Genomic DNA, 18,569 nt, shown 5'->3' on the forward strand with positions numbered 1-18,569 from the left:
AATTTCAAACCTCCTTCACCATTTTAGATTTTACTAGGTCAACAAATCCTATGAGCATACCTTTATTTCTCTCCAGCCTTGCTTCCATTATCAAGCACAATGTCAGCATTGTCTCTGTGGTGCCTTTACCTTTCTTAAACTGATTGTCATCTAACTGTTCCTCAATTTTCTTTTCCATTCTTCTGTATATTATTCTGGTAAGGAGCGTGGATGCATCAACTTTAACAGCTGATTGTGTGGTACTTTTCGCTCTTGTGTGTCCTTACTATATTTTAAATTGTATGGATGGGATTTTTCTGAAAGTCTGAAGGTACGTCGCCAGTCTTGGATTCTACACACCAACATTGGTTGCCATTTCTCTCAATTAGTTTAGAAATTCCAATGGAATGTTATCTATCCTTTCTGCCTTATTTGATCTCAAGTCTTTCAGAGCTCTTTTAAATTCTGACCGTCTCTTCCATGTTGACTCCAATTTCTTCTCCTATCATCCCATCAGACAAGTACTCCCCCCTCACTGACACCTTCAATGTATTCCCCCCCCCCCAAATCTATTCTCTCTCTCTCTCTCTCTCTCTCTCTCTCTCTCTCTCTCTCTCTCTCTCTCTCTCTCTCTCTCTCTCTCTCCCCCCTCCCTCCCCCCCCTCTCCCTCTCCTGTGTAACACTGGAATTCCCATTGCACTCTCAATGTTGCCAACCTTGCTTTTAATTTCACTGGAGGTTGTTTTGACTTTTTTATGTGCCGAGTCAGCCTTCCAGTGATCATTTCTTTTTCAATTTCTTTACATCTTTCCTGTAGCCGTTTTGCCTTGGCTGCCCTGCACTTGCTATATTTCATTCCTAAATGATTTATATACCGTACAGTTACATTAATGTGACCACCTGTCAACAGCCTGAAGAGCAGGAAGAGAGACAGTGAGGTTCTGAGAGGAACCAACAGGAAGGTGGACCCTTGCGAGCTCCAGTGCCAGGACTCACTGCACTAGATTTCTGGGCTGAGGATCGACGGAACGAACAGCCCAGTCGAGATGATCCCACAGATTCTTCATTGGGCTCAAATCCATGAGTATGGTAGCCATGGGAGTATGGTAAACTCATCCTGGTACTTTTCAAACCATGCACATATACTGCAAACTGTATACACACTGCATTGTCCTGCTGGTATATGCCATCATGCCAAGGAAAAACACACTGCATGTAGGGCTGAACATGGTCTCCAAGGATAGATGCATGCTTTTGTTGATCCACTGTGGCTTCCAGAATGATGGGTTCACCCAGGGAATGCCACAAAAACATTCTCCAGACCTTAATGCATCTGCCTCTGGCCTGGACCCTTCTGACAATTGCTGCAGCGTGTTTGCCATCTGTCCAATGGGGCACAAAATGAGATTTATCTGAAATAGCCATCTGTTGCCAGTCAGCTGACATCCAGTTGTGGAATTGGAATCCCAATTCTAGCCTTTGTCACTGCTGAACGGCAGTCAGCACGGGTGCATGAACCAGGTGCCTGATGTGGAGGCCCGCACCGAACAGTTGTTCAGGTTGCCCCTTGGTTCATCTGGGCCATCAGTTGCCGAACAGTTGGGCATCTATTTGCCTGTACACCTCTCCACAGCTGTTGTTCAGCTGTCATTTGTGGCCCTTAGAACACCACGGTTGCCGTGGCACCAGTTTTGGATAGTGACATTTTGATTTTTTTAACTATTTGCTTTAACTACAGCAGCACACAAACAGTTCATAAACTTAGTACTTTTGGAAATGCTTCCATCCTCGGCCCTGAAGCCAATGATCATGCCCTTTTGGATATCAGATAAATTGCCCCATTTCAACCGAACGATAATGACTGCACTGTTTTCAGCACCTTGAAATGCTTTATATACCCTCCACTGCTGGAGCTGCCACTGGCCATCTGGTAGAGGTTACTGCAGGTTGACAAATATAGGCAGTGGACATAATGTGACTGTACCATGTATTGCTCCATTCCTCTCATTTCCCTGAACATTTATATACCTTTTTCATTGACCAATTTAACCATTTCATCTGTTACCCAAAGTTTATTACCAGTGTACCTACGTTTGCCTGTCCAACATCTGTGAATGCTCTTTTCAGAGATGTACATTTCTCTTCGGCTGAACTGCCTACTCTGGTTTTCCTTATTGCAGTATCCACATCTTTAGTGAACTTCAAATGTGCCTCATCATCCCTCAGTATTACAGTATCCAGCTTCCTTCCACATTGATTCTTTCGGACTATTCACGAACTTCAATTTACTCTTCGTCATTACTAAAGTATTATCTGAGTCTATATCCGCACCTGGGTACACCTAACAATCCAGTATCTGATTTCAGAATCTCTGGCTGACCATGACATAATCCAGCTGGAACCATCCCTTGCCTCTGGATCTTTTCAAAGTATATCACCTATTATGATTTTTGAACAGGGTCTTCACTATTAAGATCTGAAATTTATTACAGGACTCAATTAGTGTTTCTACTTTCTCATTCCTATTGCCAAGCCCATATTCTCCCGTAGCCCTTTCTTCTATTTTTTCACCTGCAACCACATTCCGATACCCCGTAACTATTAGATTTCCATCCCCCTTTACATACTGAATTAACCATTCAATAGCCTCATAAACTTTATCTTCATCTGCTTCTTGCAATGTTGGTACGTGTACCTGAACTATTGTCATAAGTTTGCATCAGTTCTAATGAGAACAACCCTATCACTGAACTGTTCACAGTAACTTACTCTCTGCCCAATCTTTCTATCAATAACGAATCCCAATCCTTCTATTCCATTTTCTGCTGCTGTTGATATTACCCTATACACGTCTGACCAGAAATCCTTATCTCCTTTTCATTACCCTTCACTGAACCCCACTACACCCACGTTGAGCCTTTGATTTTTCCCTTTTCATCGGATTTTCTAGCTTTCCTACTACATTCAAATTTCTTACATTCTATGCCCAGACTCTTATAAAGTTATTCCGTCATTTATTATTCCATGTTTTCCTCATGGTCACCTCCCCCTTGGCAGTCCCCTCCCGGAGATCTGAATGGGGGACTAATATGGCATCTTTTGCCATTGTGAGAGAGCATCACAACACTTTTTCAATTAGATGTCTTTAATGCATTGGTTTCCACTGCCTTCTGCATCCTCACTCCACTGATCATTTCTGAGTCTTCCATGTTTTAAAGAGCTGTTTCTCACCCTATAAGCAAGAGAGTGCCATGAAACTCTGCCTGCTCCTCCAACCTCTCTAAGAAGGTCATTGACAGAATGATGTTTTTTTATGCCGGAACTCTTCGGCTGCCGCCACTGCCGATGTTCATTTAAAATTTAAGCTATGACTGGGTTCTAACTTGGGACCCAGGACATTTTAATTAGTAATCAATGACACTACCCACAGACCATCTACATCTACATGTAGATGTTCACCATGGGTGAACTTAACATAAGAAACTGAAATAGCTTAGCAACCTGGGCAATATGGTAAGTTATAAAGGGGAGTAAACAATGTTTAGAATGTCATCAAAATTAGGGCTGAGTAATCTAAAATTTTATGAGAGTTGCTCAGTAATTAATGCCCTGCAATTTCTTTTCTAGAACAGAACACATTTATTCTTAAGAGAGAGGATTTTTGACAGTATCAATCAACATTTCTTTTATGTGTACTATTTTCTACAATCTCCATCACATTCTATGAGCTTATGTCAGCAAAGTTTAAGACCATATATTGCACATTGGTAAAAGCTCTTGTCCTGTGCTTGAGGCCATGTTTTCTCTACATGAATTACACTCTCGTCTTCGAAGTATTCTCATAGAGAATCCATATGTGTTCCAAATAAATGGAAGTCAGAGTGATTCAAACGTCAGCAGCAGTGGCTGTGACAGGGTCTCCCAAACATAGCTGCTCACTGAGCTCTGTTCCTGCACTTCCTGGTACTAACTCTCTTAATCCAGCACTTGATATCACTCCTAGCAAATTGCCATACTCTGCACATGAATGTTTATGAATGACGACTCCTGTTTCCTTTTACACATCTGGAATTCAATTAAACTATGTTACTTGTAATGAGCGTCTTGTGTGTATGCCATTTTCGTGATTCATTATGGCTCTGCTACCAGTCAGAATTGTTTGAAACTTGAGAAACATGCAGAAGAAACATCAAATTACAAGCACCTAAAAGTTGTTTCCTACATTTATTAATAGCTGTAAAACATTTGGGGCATTATTCATTGAACTACCCTCATACTAATCTAAATAAAATGATTATAAAAAGGAACTGTCAGAACACACTATGTGCAACCATCAGGTACTCAGTTTCCATTTTACAGACATGGGTGTCCACAGAAACACATCGGAGGGGGTAGGGGAGACACCTAGGCTCTAAAACTGTCATTTTGTATACAAGAAATTTTCTACTCCTCCAGGTGCAAAAAAAGGACTGTGCATCAAGGGAATAAGCTGAACCACCTTCGTTTTCCCGATTGCATTGTACTGTTTGCAAGAAATAATACAGGAACCAGACAGATCAAATTTCAAAGTCAGTCTCAGATTCAATGGTAAAACAGAAATACTGGTTGATCAACATACCGCAAGGAAGTATTAAAACTCAGTATTATTTAACTAAGTCATGAATTATATACTTTTGGCAGCTGGGGATGAAGACTGTATGGACAGCAAAAGAAAAACACAAAATTACAAATTGCCTGGCATTCTTCTGGTTAGCTAAATAGTTTTGTAAACAATATTCCCTTTTTAACCCTTCCCATCCTAGGGTCCGAGTGACCTGTTTGCCCCAACCCATCCCTTTTCCATCTAAGGAAGGAACTCAGATTTTGTTGCATACTTAATATACCCCACTACTTTCGTCTGACAATACATTTTTATCGAATATACACTAACACATTACATTGTGCCTTCTGCAATCTGCACGACATTTGCAATGTGTTGCTCGATATAAATGTGTTGTTACCTGTATTACTGCTACACTTCAGGGGTCTGGCGTGCTACATACACACCACCTCCTTGATGTCATTTGCAGATGAAGTTAACTGATGAAAGATGTGAAAAAAGATCATCTAATTCTCTACATAGGATAGCAGTATTTCTGAGACAGCCAAGTTTATGAACTATGCACATGCCTTTGTGGTAAACTAATGGCACAATTGTTAGTAAGTTTTATGGAAACTGAAGTGCCATGCATCACATGTTTGAGGTGAAAATGTATGTTGACCTCACAAACAACTTTGACACAGTTTTAGAACAATGTGTTGTTCAAATAAACCATACTTGTCTACCGCTGCACGGTGAACTTTGACATGGATAGCAGCTGCAACACATTTTCTGGACTAGCCTTTTTATGGTGCACCTCATTATAAGTAGTTTGGAACTTTAATCTTGGATGTTGATTTATTTTTACTTCTGAACCATTTTGTGTTTATTGTCTCAGCCAATGTGAGGTTGAGAGGAACTACTTTTCCTCTCCATCACAAGTACAAATCTAATCTTTCTTTTCCTCTTTTCTTGTTTTTCTCTTGCTCCTGACAGTAAAATGACTGACTACCTTAACTGTAAGATTTTCTGTTGTATAAGCCCACTTACTGCAATAATTTAGTTTTACAGCATAACATGGCAACAAGCAACACTGCAGTTAAAGAAAGGAAAATCTGGGATGGATTTGTCATATTATTGTAATCACATTTCCAAATGTGACATTTGTATCAGTGTTATTACAAGGATATTTATAGAAAACATGATTACTCACCTCACTTAGAGATTTTGCAATGTAAATAGCTGTTTCGGTATGCTGTGTCACTGGGCCCACCTTCACCTGTGAAATGCCATCTGCTAGGGCCATGAGGACTACCATCTGTGAAGCAAAAGAAATGAGGAAGAAAAAGCAAACGATGTACACAACAACCATTTCCATACATAACTTTAATGATTGAGAAAAAAATAATTTGCATACACCCATGCCCGCACAATATGTTTTGGGTCCACTGACAAATTAATATGGTCAAATTTATAGCTTTTGTATTTTACATCAACACTTGTTGAGAGAAAGGAGAAGTGTAAATACGGAAAAGGACAACTTCCACACATTGATCCACTTCAAACTCACCGAGGGTTTGTTCTCATGTACTGTCTCTCATTAAGAAACATCTCACCCACAGCTGTCCCACCCCTTGTCCATTACAGTCAAGAGCACCCACTATTAAAGTGTAACACGAAGAATAGAAATTAGGTGCAGCAGAAATGAGGCAAACCACATTTAAAAGTAATTCTAACAGAATAAAACAGGGATGAAAGATTGGCCTATTCCAGGAGGTAGAATCGGGGATTCCCCAGACCTGGAATGCAGCGGGAGAAACACCCTCCCCAACTATCCTGCCCTTCCTCCTGAGGTAGTTATAACTGAGAATGAAAACCACCAAGAACCAATTCCGCCATACAAGAGTCATCTGCCAATATTAGGGCAATGAGCCCCAAGTCCATACTTAGCACAGAAAGCCAAAGGAGGGGGCATTCCACTGTCTGTAAGACTCCAACATCACAATGTGGGGAATGTCTGTTACACAGAAGAAAAACAGAGGTTAATCTGGTATGACCGATGTGGATACAACATAGGACTACGGATTCCTTCCAGAAGAAGTGGAAAGAAGAGTCCCATGCTGCAGCAGTCTCCTTGATTGTGCAAAGTTTATTAGATGGGGCAGTAGTCCAAAAGGTGCCACTCTGAACAAGCAGAGATCTTATGTGTAACCATAAATCAGAAACCGGAATCGGCAAAGTGAACACGGAATGAGTAAGTTCTCCTGTGGCTAAACTGTCAGCCAGTTCATTCCCCAGGATACCCACAAGACTTGGGATCCAGAGAAAGACGGCTGAGCAGGCAACACAACTAAGGTCAGTGGGAAGCTTATGAATAGCAGATACCAAAGAGTGACAAGAATAGCATTGGTCAATAGCCTGGAGACTACTCATTGAATCAGTAAATATTAAAACAGTCAAGGGAGGCCCATTTAATAAAGTGGATGGCTCTAGTAACAGCTGTCAGCTCTGCCATGAATACATCACATGGTCCCAGCAGCAAATGGTATTACGTAATGTTAGGGGATGTAAAAACATATCTACAAGCACGCTGGGTGTATAAGTTTTAAGGTTGAAGGAGCTGTCAAGCCATAAATCTGGATAAAACCTGGGTCCAGTAAATCACAAAAACTGTCAATATACAATGCAGGGGCGATCAGTGGCCCAACAGATGTCACTAGACCATTAGTAGTGATGAGGAAGCGAGTGACACAACAGAGAGCCCTGCAGGACACCATTCTCTTGGACCCATGGGGAACTGGGTGAAGAGCCGACTCTAAACTGGAACTACCAGTGGGATAAAAACTGATAAATAAAGCTCAGTAGGGGACCTCAAAATCCCGTCATATAGGCTGAGTAGAATATGAGGACGTTAAGCAGTATCATATGCCTCATGCAGGTCAAAGTGGCAAAGTGCTGGCATTAGAATAAGACTGTCGGATTGCTGCTTCCAACCTAAGCAGGTGGTCAGTTGTGGATCATCCCTCCTGAAAACCACAGTTGAGGCCCCAAGATTCAAGAACTCTGTATAATCTGCGGGCAACCATCTTTTCAAACAGCTTACAGAGTACGTTGGTCAGGCTAATCAGCTGGTAACTATCTACAAGTGCTGGGTTCTTGTCTGCCATAAGTATTGGGGCAAATATGCTGTCTCACCATTGCAACTGAATCCAGGATTGGGACCGTGTTATTTGGTGAGGCAAGAGTCTCAAATGCTTCCAGTCAGTGAAGGGTTCATTACAGGATTTAGTTTGGTGGAGAAAGAAAGGTAGGGGGATGTCTTCAACTTGTCATTTCTGCAGCAGAAAGGGAGCCTGGTAGGAAGAGTATGCTGCTGCTGCTGTCACAAGGTGGGTCACAAGGTGTTCTGCAAGAACCACTGAATTGGTAGATTAGGGGAAAGAGATCATTTGATTGATAGCTGAAAAGGCACCATGCACAGCACTGAAGTGGATAGGTGATGTATCACTTAAAAAGAGGCACATGTCATGGTCTGTGAGAAGCTTGTCAATTAAAAAGCCGTAACTTCAGCACATGGGGTGGTGTGCATTAAAGTCCCCAAGCAGGAGAAAGGGTGGGGTGAGAGGCTGGATTAATGTGGTCAAATTGACATAACTTTAGCAAGGTACGAAGGGGAATCCATTTTGCCGACATCATCTGTATCAACCAAAGTACAGAACCCTCCAGATGCCCTTTCAGGACCAGCACAGTTCCGAAAGAATGCATGATAACCGCTGAGTATTGGAGAATGGCCATGTGTAAAGTGTGTTGCTTGGAGGGAAATGCAAATTGCAGAAGAATCGCCCTAGTATTACCCACTCCAAATGCGGACTCTCCCCACGAGTGCCACCTAACCACAGCAACCTGACCAGTACAACTATGAAACATTGCCAGGATTCCCCATACCCTAGTCATGATGGGCACATAATCCTTGACTTCCTTAACAGAATGGTACCAAGCTGGGTTTTGGGCATAGTACCTTTAAATGAAAAGAAGGGTACTAAGAAAGAAAGGCACAAAAAGGTGGAATATATGATGAAATGGGTGACCCTCCCTGCACAATCTGCACTTATGGAAAATTATTTTGAAAATGAATGGCAAATCAGTCCCAACAAGGTAACCATATAATTAATGAAAAGTTGTAGAACATTGGAAGGATACAAAACTAGTGTTTAAAATCACAATTCAGAACCAGTATGAAAACCATCCAATGGAAAGGTCGAGAGGATAAAGAATAGTAGGATATACTTGCAGCTCAGAAAGGGAATTAGTGCAACTGCAAGGGCTGGTACTCACAAAAAGAGATGTGGGGCACCCGGGAGGGGGGAGGACAACTTCTGCACAGCACTTTATGTGAGCATGACAACCAAAAAGCTGTTCACCCAAATGAGTGGCCATCACCTAACTGTGCCAAAGAACCTAGTTGACCACCAAGTGGCAGAACATGATGCTGCGCACAATTTGCTCAATTTCAATAGCTGCTTCACACAACCTGTGCCATCTAATTCCTTTGCCGAAGACCAACTTTTCTGAATTACATAGTGGCAAATTATCCTTGCAAGAAATCCTTTTCATCTCAATCATTTTGGCAGTCTCCACTAGACTTTATCCCAAACCCACTTACAGCCTTACCCAAGACCCTAACTTCACTGATGTTGCATTGTCAACCCCTCTCTGCAGTTTCTGTTCCATGTTCCACTGCCCCCCACCCCCTTCCCAAATCCACATTAATGTGCATTGCACCCAACTGCCACAGTGCCACAAGAACAAGCTTACTTGCCCCACATTCCTGTCCCATGCACCTACCATCTGTTCTATCCTGCTACCATTCTTCTTCAACCCTCCTCACGTTTTCCCCCCTTTGCCTGCTTCACCGTACTCCACCCCTCACCCCAGTCAAAACCCAGTCAAGCTGCAGTAGTGGCAGTTAGATCAGGAGCGAGAGATTCATCTGAAAGCTTAGCAAAATTCTCAGTCTTGTTTATCGAAAACTATCCCTCAACTATATGGTGAATCATTACTTTTACTCCTTTCATTATTTTTCATCGACACACACACACACACACACACACACACACACACACACACACACACACACACACACACACACAATACAATTAACTACCTTATGTCATGCCTTGAAATGAGACTGACTACACAAATATGCTCAATATTCCAAAATAAAATCCCACCAGCCTCTATGATGTTACCTGTTATGACCTGCCCTACAATACTCCTAGTCACCTGTCATATCATTTAACACATTTACACTCTTATTCCTACATCCTGCAGAGTTGCAAGTGGATGTGTGTGTGTGTGTGTGTGTGTGTGTGTGTGTGTGTGTGTGTGTGAAAGAGAGAGAGAGAGAGAGAGAGAGAGAGAGAGAGAGAGAGAGAGAGAGAGGTGGGTCAAACCTCCTCAATAGCCAACTTTATTTCCAACTCATGCCACAGCATGACAGTCCTCTACAACTGACTAAGTTCAGTCAAGTGTTTTACATTGGAGTGATTTTACACTGCCTTAAATGTGTATTAAAAATTATGAACAGAGCAAATGGCACTCAGATATAAGTCAAGAGACACAAACTAAGTGCAGACACAGTTTAAACTGACACTGCTTCAAACCATTACCACAGACTTTTTATGTGCTAATCGATGGTCCAGATATATTACAGTGTCAATTTTTCATTCAAAATATGGAGTTAAATTTACTTTCAATTTACCTGATCTTGTGCATGGGGATCAACACAGGCACCAGTTTCAACAGTGCTTATGAGGTCATCTGCTGCTTGTTTCCCTACTTGTTCTGGCCGCACATCTCTCTTTCCCAAGCCTGATGCTCCCAAAATGCAACCTGTAGTCGTTTCTGCAACTATGCTGTACGGAGAGGGGTAAGACTGAGCATAAATGAAGCCACAGTAGTATATAAATATAAGTCATTTGCTAGCTTAGTAATTTAATATATTCACATAACATTATGAAAATGTAAGAACACAAGATACATACTTGATCCCTGAACCATTTCCAACTGCATCTTCTTCCCTCTCTTTATAAGCCTCAATGTTTATTTCCACTCCTTTGAATGCACGCTGCAAGGCAACTGTTGCACTGTCTGCCATCACACTGGCCAACTGCAAGGAAATAAAAGGACGTTACTTGAACACATTTCAAAACTGTCCCAAAAATGTCCAAAAATATAAAAACCTGACTATTTTTTTAAAACACACTTGTTCACATCATTGCAATAAAAATTGCACAAAGGAGCTATCCAACATGTTAAATAGCTAAGGTCTCTGTAATACAGGAAAAGTTCAGCCAAAGTATTCATTCAGAGAGAGGAGGTTTGACCCACCTCTCTCTCTCTCTCTCTCTCTCTCTCTCTCTCTCTCTCTCTATTCAGCCAAAGTATTCATGGGAAAATTTTCAACATTCTCACAGAAAAGAAATCTTTATTCCACTTTATGAGAAAGTAGAGTTATCAGTAGAGCCTGGATTTACGAATTAACATATTCTGTTCCTTCAGACTTAGTTATAAGAAAAAAGAGAATGTCAACCTGTTACACTGAAAGGACCTTATTTCAAGAGTTAATTATATATTCTGTGGTACTCATAATACGTATTTCACGCTATACTATATAATTTACATATTTTAATATTACTGCATAATTATTATACATTTTTATAAATCCCATACATTTTCCTTAAATATCAAGAAACAAAAAAAAAAGATGAAGTTTTGTTACTGTGTTTCTCATACTGTTATCAGTCCCATTACAATCAAAGCTAAATTGCACAAGTTTGATACCGACAACGACGACTCATTTTAAATGCTGTCCTTTCTTGTTCTCAAATGCATCAAAATGATTAGCAGTCAGTCGCATTTAAGTTAATCATGGCCACGTATGCCTCTTCATTGCCACGAAAGCTGCAAACATGGATTTCTATTGATAGTGCTTTAACCACTGATGGTAAAATAGTTCTCTGCCAAATTTGTGATAAACATACAGGGTGTATGATGAAATCTTAAACTGAAAAACATTTACGAAGCAATCTACATATTATGAATAAACAAATGATTGCTTCAGAGAAATAGGTTCTATTTACACAGCTGCAGGAACAACCTGCATAATCTAACAATGAATGTTGCAAAGAATTGTGTTTTGCACTGGTTCCAGGGAACATACCTTGGAACAAACTACGGGTACTGGAATTTAAACATTTCTTAAAGAAATACTGCAACAGTAACATCGCAAACGGGCAGAATATCAGAAAGAAAATCTTCCATATTAGAGGTACCACTTATTTTGGACCATATATAAATTTTTTCGTCAGAATTAATCTTACGTCTAGACCTACAATTAAGAGACAATGAACCATAAGGCACTAAATAAGAACCTTCATTAATAACAATAATTTCTGACAAATGTACAGTACGAAATGACAAAACTTCACGAGATGTAAAACTTTCCAATCCAGTCCTAGAAGCATCATGACAAACAACAACAGCGAATGTAATCCAACCATTACCAATACTACTTGACAGATGCAGTAGGCTGTTTCACTGCTAATTTTTTGTACGGTTCTAGGGCGCAAAACTGCTACGGTCATTAGCGCCCGGTCTGTGACTTAGGAAAAGCTAAAAAACGAAACTGGAAACCAGCAGCAATGGGAACAAAAGTCAAAAAATTAGAGAAACTAAAAACAGAAGGAAAGCTTTAAAAAACCACTATAGAAAGGGGTTGGTTGTCCCCAAAAAGAGCTTCAAATGACTGACGTCATCTCACTGGCACTAATAAACTCGAGAACGCGATCGGCTGAGCGCGCGTCATCTGCTACAATGGAAGATATATCAGGCGACAGCTGTAGATGGGCGCGTAACGGAGTAAAATAGGGGCACTCAAGTAAAAGGTGTCTTACCGTCCATAGTTGAGAGCAGTGGGGACAGGGGGGGGGGGGGGGGGGGGGGGGGGGGGCGCCGCCACTTAAAAGATGGCGATGGCTAAAAAGACAGTGCCCTATCTAAAGTCTAGTTAAAATTACCTCCTCCCGACGACTGGTTCGGGAGGAAGAGGTCCAAGCACAGGGAAGAGCTTTCACGTCCCGCAATTTATTATTGGGAAGTGTCGACCAATGTGCGTGCCATAAAAAAGCAACACGACGACATAAAACACTCCGTAGATCAGCGAAAGGAATCATGTGAATAGCTGGCCGAAGAAGAGAGACTACTGCCTTGGCCGCTATATCGGCCGCCTCATTTCCACAGATACCAACGTGTCCTGGGATCCAGAGGAACGCCACAGAGACGCCCCCCAAGTGGAGCAAGTGGAGGCAGTCCTGAATCCGATGGACCGGAGGGTGGACAGGTTAGAGAGCTTGGAGACTGAGGAGAGAGCTGAGAGACTTTGAACAGATAACATACTGTATCCGCTGAGGGCGACGGATGTACCGGACAGCCTGGAGAACAGTGTAAAGCTCCGCAGTATAAACCGAACACTGGTCGGGAAGCCGAAATCGATTTGGGGTGTCGCCAACAATATAGGCACTCCCTACACCTAACGATGTTTTCGAGCCATCAGTGTAAATAAATGTGGCTTCCTTCATTTGTGCACATAGAGCAGCAAATGCCCGACGATAAACAAGTGAAGGGGTACCATCCTTGAGAAACTGACATAGGTCATGGAGCAGGCAGGTCCGGGGACGAAGCCAAGGCGGTGCTGTACCCCAAGTTGTCAAGAAGGTTTTAGGAAACCGAAAGGAAAGAGAATGGAGCAGTTGACTGAAGCCGACTCCCGATGGTAGTAGGGAGGAAGGGCGGCCTGCATACCCTAAATCCAAGGAGGTGTCGAAAAAAATGTCATGGGCCGGATTAGCAGGCATGGAAGACAGATGGCTACCGTAACGACTCAGAAGGACTGCTCAACGATTGTATAGCGGAGGTTCAGCAGTCTCAGCATAAAGGCTTTCCACAGGGCTGGTGTAAAAAGCTCCAGACACTAAACGTAATCCACGGTGGTGGATAGAGTCGAGACGACGAAGAATAGACGGCCGAGCAGAAGAGTAAACTAGGCTTCCATAGTCTAATTTCAATCGCACTGAGGCACGATAGAGGTGGAGGAGGACCACTCGGTCCGCTCCCCAGGAGGTACCATTCAGGACACGGAGGGTGCTAAGGGATCGCAGACAGCGAGCCGAAAGATAGGAAACGTGAGAGGACCAGCACAGTTTTCTGTCAAACATAAGACCCAAGAATTTAGCGACGTCCGAAAATGGAAGGTTGACAGGTCCTAGATGTAAGGAAGGTGGAAGAAACTCCGTACGACGCCAAAAACGGTCTTACTGGGAGAAAAGCGGAAGCCAGTTTCGATGCTCCAAGAGTGGAGGCGTTCGAGACATCCTTGAAGGCGTCATTCAAGAAGGCTGGTCCGTTGAGAGCTGTAGTGGATTGCAAAATCGACCACAAACAGGGAGCCTGAGACATCAGGAAGGAGACAATCCATAATGGGATTTATGGCAATGGCAAACAGTACAACACTTATCACAGACCCCTGGGGTACCCCGTTTTCTTGGGAGAAGGTACGGGAGAGAGTAGTGTTCACCCACACTTTAAATGTGCATTCTGCCATAAATTCGCGAAGAAAAAGGGGCAGCCAACCTCGAAAGCCCCAAGAGAACAGTGTGCGGAGGATGCCAGTCCTCCAACAGGTATCGTATGCTCTCTCCAGATCAAAAAATATTGCTACTGTTTGGAGTTTTCGGAGAGATTGTTCATGATATAAGTGGAGAGGGCAACAAGATGGTCAATTGCAGAACGATGCTTTCAGAAACTGCATTGGGCAGGTGTTAAAAGACTGCGGGACTCCAGCCACCAAGCTAAACGGCAATTCACCATAAGCTCCAAAACCTTACATACACTACTCGTGAGGGAAATGGGGCGATAGCTAGAGGGGAGATGTTTGTCCTTTCCAGGTTTCGGAACAGGAACGACAATAGCTTCCCGCCACCGTATTGGCGGTCCAAATTCGATTATAAAGGCGAAAGAGGTAACGCAGATATGGTATGGTAAATGCAGCAACATTTGGATGTGGATATCATCCGGTCCTGGGGCGGAGGAGCGAGAAGAAGAGAGTGCATGTTGGAGTTCCCGCATGGAGAAAACAAGTGTTGTAGCTTTCGCGATTTTGAGAGGAGAAGGCAAGAGGTTGCATTTCCGCAGCGCGTTTCTTCGGGAGAAACGCTGGCAGGTAATTTGAAGAGCTCGAAATCTCAGCAAAGTGTTGACCCAATGAGTTAGAAATTGCGACGGGGTCCACTAGTGTATGATGCTCGACAGTGAGCCCAGAGACCGGGGAGAAACTAGGCGTGCCAGATAACCGTCGAATCTGACTCCAAACTTCTGAGGAGGGAGTGAAGGTGTTAAATAAGCTAGTAAAGAAGTCCCAGCTTGCCTTCTTGCTATCGCGGATTACATGGCGGCATCGCGCACAGAACTGCTTGTAGCGGATACAGTTGGCCAAAGTAGGATGGTGTCTGAAAATGCCAAGAGCACGCCGCCGCTCACGTATTGCGTCACGGCATGCCTCATTCCACCAAGGAACTGGGGGGAGGAGGGGCAATCTGGAGGTGCGAGGTATTGAGCGTTCCGAAGCTGAAAGAATAACGTCTGTTATGTGAGTGACCTCATCGTCTACGCTAGGAAAGTGGCGGTTATCGAATGTCGCTAGACACGAAAAAAGTGTCCAATCGGCTTGGGCAAACTTCCAGTGTCGCAGACGCATATATGGCAGGTGTGCCTGCAATCTAAGGACACATGGGAAGTGGTCACTTGAGTGTGTATCAGCAAGGGTGAACCATTCGAAGCGCCAAGCTAGCGGAACAGTACCGACCGAAAGGTCCAAATGAGAGAAATTTGTCGTGGAGGCGACAAAAATGTAGGGTCCCCAGTGTTGAGGCAAACAAGATCCGCTTGGTGGAAGACGTCTATCAATAGTGAGCCACGAGGACAAGCATGTGGAGATCCCCAAAGCGGGTGGTGGGCATTGAAGTCCCCAACCAGCAAATAGGGGGGTGGAAGCTGACCAAGAAGATGAAGGAGATCAGCTCATGCCATTGGTGTGGACGATAGAATGTATACAGAACAAAGAGAGAAGGTGTATCCAGAAAGGGAAAGACGGACAGCGACAGCTTGGAAGGAAGTGTTTAAGGGGATTGGGTGATAATGGAGAGTATCATGGAGAAGAATCACGAGTCCTCCATGTGCTGGAGTGCCTTCAACAGAGGGGAGATCAAATCGGACTGACTGAAAATGGGGGAAAAACAAAGCGGTCGTGGGTACGCAGCTTTGTTTCCTGAAGACAGAAGATGACCGGCGAGTAGGATCGTAAGAGGATCGACAATTCATCCCGATTGGCTCGAATGCCATGTATATTCCAATGGATAATGGACGTAGAGTGGACAGAAAATGGAAGAATGTGACCAAGGTTGCCCTCAACTCAACGACAGCTCAGAGCTTGCGACTGACAGCGTGGAACGGCAGTCAGCCGAAGGCAGAAGATCCTGATCCATAGGTTGTTCAGGAGCAGCTCCTGCCACCAGCGATCGGCCGCCAGCAACTGATGGTTGTGAATTTGGGGTACGTAAAAAATCTTCATGTGTAGGCTCTTTTTTGGAAGTCCGGGTGTCTGACTTTTGGGCTCGAGATTTAGCAGAATCCGATGAAGGGTGAGCCATAGAGTGAGCAGGCGAAAGTGGGGAGGTTAAACGGGCGATCTTTGCGATGGCCGATCTGACGACTGTGGCACTAAAGGTGAGATCACAAGTCTGTGTGGCCGCCTCCTTTGTTGGCCGAGAAGAGGCAAGGACAGTGCTGTATTTACCAGTCTGAGGCACAGTGCGCTTTCAACTGGCGAATAATTTTCGAGCAGCAAAGGTCGACACCTTTTCCTTCACTGATTTCCTGAATGTGCTTTTCGTCTTTAAAAATGGGGCAATCTCGAGAGGAAGCAGCGTGGTCACCCATACAGTTGATGCAACGAGGGGATGGAGGTGGACAAGCACCCTCATGGGCATCCTTGCCACACGTAACACATTTGGCCGGATTGGAACAGGACTGGCTGGTATGATTGAACCGCCGACACCGATAGCAACGCGTAAGGTTTGGGATGTAAGGGCGAATGGAAATTATCTCATAGCCCGCTTTGATGTTCGATGGGGGTTGAACTATGTCAAATGTCAAGAAGACAGTACGGCTCGGAACGATGTTTGTGTCAACCCTTTTCATGACTCTCTGAACAGCCGTTACGCCCTGGTCAGACAAGTAGTGTTGAATTTCCTCGTTGGACAATCCGTCGAGGGAGCGTGTATAAACGACCCCATGTGAGGAATTTAAAGTGCGGTGCGCTTCCACCCGGACAGGGAAGGTGTGTAGCAGTGAAGTACGCAGCAATTTTTGTGCCTGGAGGGCACTGACTGTTTCTAACAACAAGGTGCCATTTCGTAATCTGGAACAATACTTTACAGGACCTGCAATTGCGTCGACACCTTTCTGAATAATGAAAGGGTTGACCGTGGAGAAGTCGTGACCTTCGTCAGACCGAGAAACAACAAGGAACTGTGGGAACGATGGAAGACCTGTCTGTGGCACAGACTCATTGAACTTACACTTGTGAGCAGACATAGTAGAAGATGAGGAAACCATTGCGGAAGTATCCCCCATGATTACCGGCGTCTCCGATGGCGCGCTCCTCCCTTGTGGGGGCCCTCTCTGAGGGCACTCCCGCCTTAGGTGATTGTTCACACCTCAGGTCACACCTCCCGACAAACGAACGGAGGGACCAATCGGCACTTTCGGAAGGTATCAGCTCGGGTAATCACCTCTCCCTGGGCCTGGCCGTTACCAGGTGGTACGTACGTGTCCTACCTGTCTACCCGGGGCGGGGAATTACGCGTTACCCCGTCACCGGCTACGCATGGAAATGCGTGGGTCGGCCTTCAGACACGCACAGGGAGGAAAAAAGAGAGAGGGAAAAAACAAAGAAGGGGAAAGGAAAGAAGAGAGGTCTCAAACGCCGCAGTGGAGAAAGGGTAAAGAGAAGAGGTAAGGAAAAGAGAAGGACAAAGGAAGGACGAAGACTTGCAAGCACAGAAAGCGAAGAATGTGTTACATTTTCGAGCGTCCGTCTCCAGACACATGCACAAAACATACTCCCAGAGGGGGAGAAAGGGAAGGAAAGAGGCGGAGGTGACAGGCGGGGTGGGGGGGGGGGGGGCGGCGAAGATGGGGGATGGGGAAGGATGCACAATAGAAAGGTATGCATCCCGGAAAGGAAGGAGGGCCACATTAGCTTGGGGTCCCGTGCTCGCTACACACGAATCCACAAAAGAGTTGTGGACCCCCGGGGGGGGGGGGGGGGGGGGGGGGGGGGGGGGGGGGTAATTTATTTCTGTTCAATTTGGACTCTTTATGAGGCTGCACCTAAACCCAATTTAATTTATTGTACACCTCTGGAGGCAACATACAGGTCAACAGTTGCTAGATTCATTAATGATGAACTGAATGTACTATGGCCAGATGGTGTAAAAAAGAAGACCATCCTACTGATGTAAACAGATGAAGCTCCATACATGTTGCAAGCAGGGAAATCACTTAGTGTGTTTTATCCCACCTTAGTGCATGTTACATGTACAGCTCACACATTGTAACAAGAGGCAGAGACAGTTAGACAGCAATTCTCATACACTGATATAAGCAAGAAAGGTGGTTTCCTTTAAATGTCCTTACACCACAAACAATGACTAACTGATGTACTTCTGCTTCTAGAGCCAGTGACAACAAATTGGTCAACATGGATACAAGCTGTGATTTTTTACAGGTAACACTTTGAAGCTTTGAAGTCAGTGTCGGAAAACTTTTCTGCTGATCCTGCAGTCTCTCTGAATAAATCCTTGTCAGCATTCAACAGTTCTAAAGTGCTCA

The 18,569-nt window shown here is 44.0% G+C and overlaps 1 protein-coding gene across 1 annotated transcript in view; it reads right to left on the reverse strand.

Annotated features, from left to right (window-relative positions):
* The window catches only part of LOC124798599 (RNA 3'-terminal phosphate cyclase), a 94,344-nt gene that overhangs the window by 2,461 nt on the left and 73,314 nt on the right, over nucleotides 1–18,569 (reverse strand). Inside the window, exons 7-9 of the mRNA XM_047262067.1 lie at nucleotides 10,604–10,728; nucleotides 10,321–10,474; nucleotides 5,773–5,877 (exon numbers count right to left, since the gene is read on the reverse strand). Coding sequence (XP_047118023.1) covers nucleotides 5,773–5,877; nucleotides 10,321–10,474; nucleotides 10,604–10,728 — 384 coding nt within the window. The remainder of the gene's footprint in view (nucleotides 1–5,772; nucleotides 5,878–10,320; nucleotides 10,475–10,603; nucleotides 10,729–18,569) is intronic.

Source organism: Schistocerca piceifrons, chromosome 5 (assembly GCF_021461385.2).
Source record: "Schistocerca piceifrons isolate TAMUIC-IGC-003096 chromosome 5, iqSchPice1.1, whole genome shotgun sequence".
Taxonomy (NCBI): Eukaryota; Metazoa; Arthropoda; class Insecta; order Orthoptera; family Acrididae; genus Schistocerca; species Schistocerca piceifrons.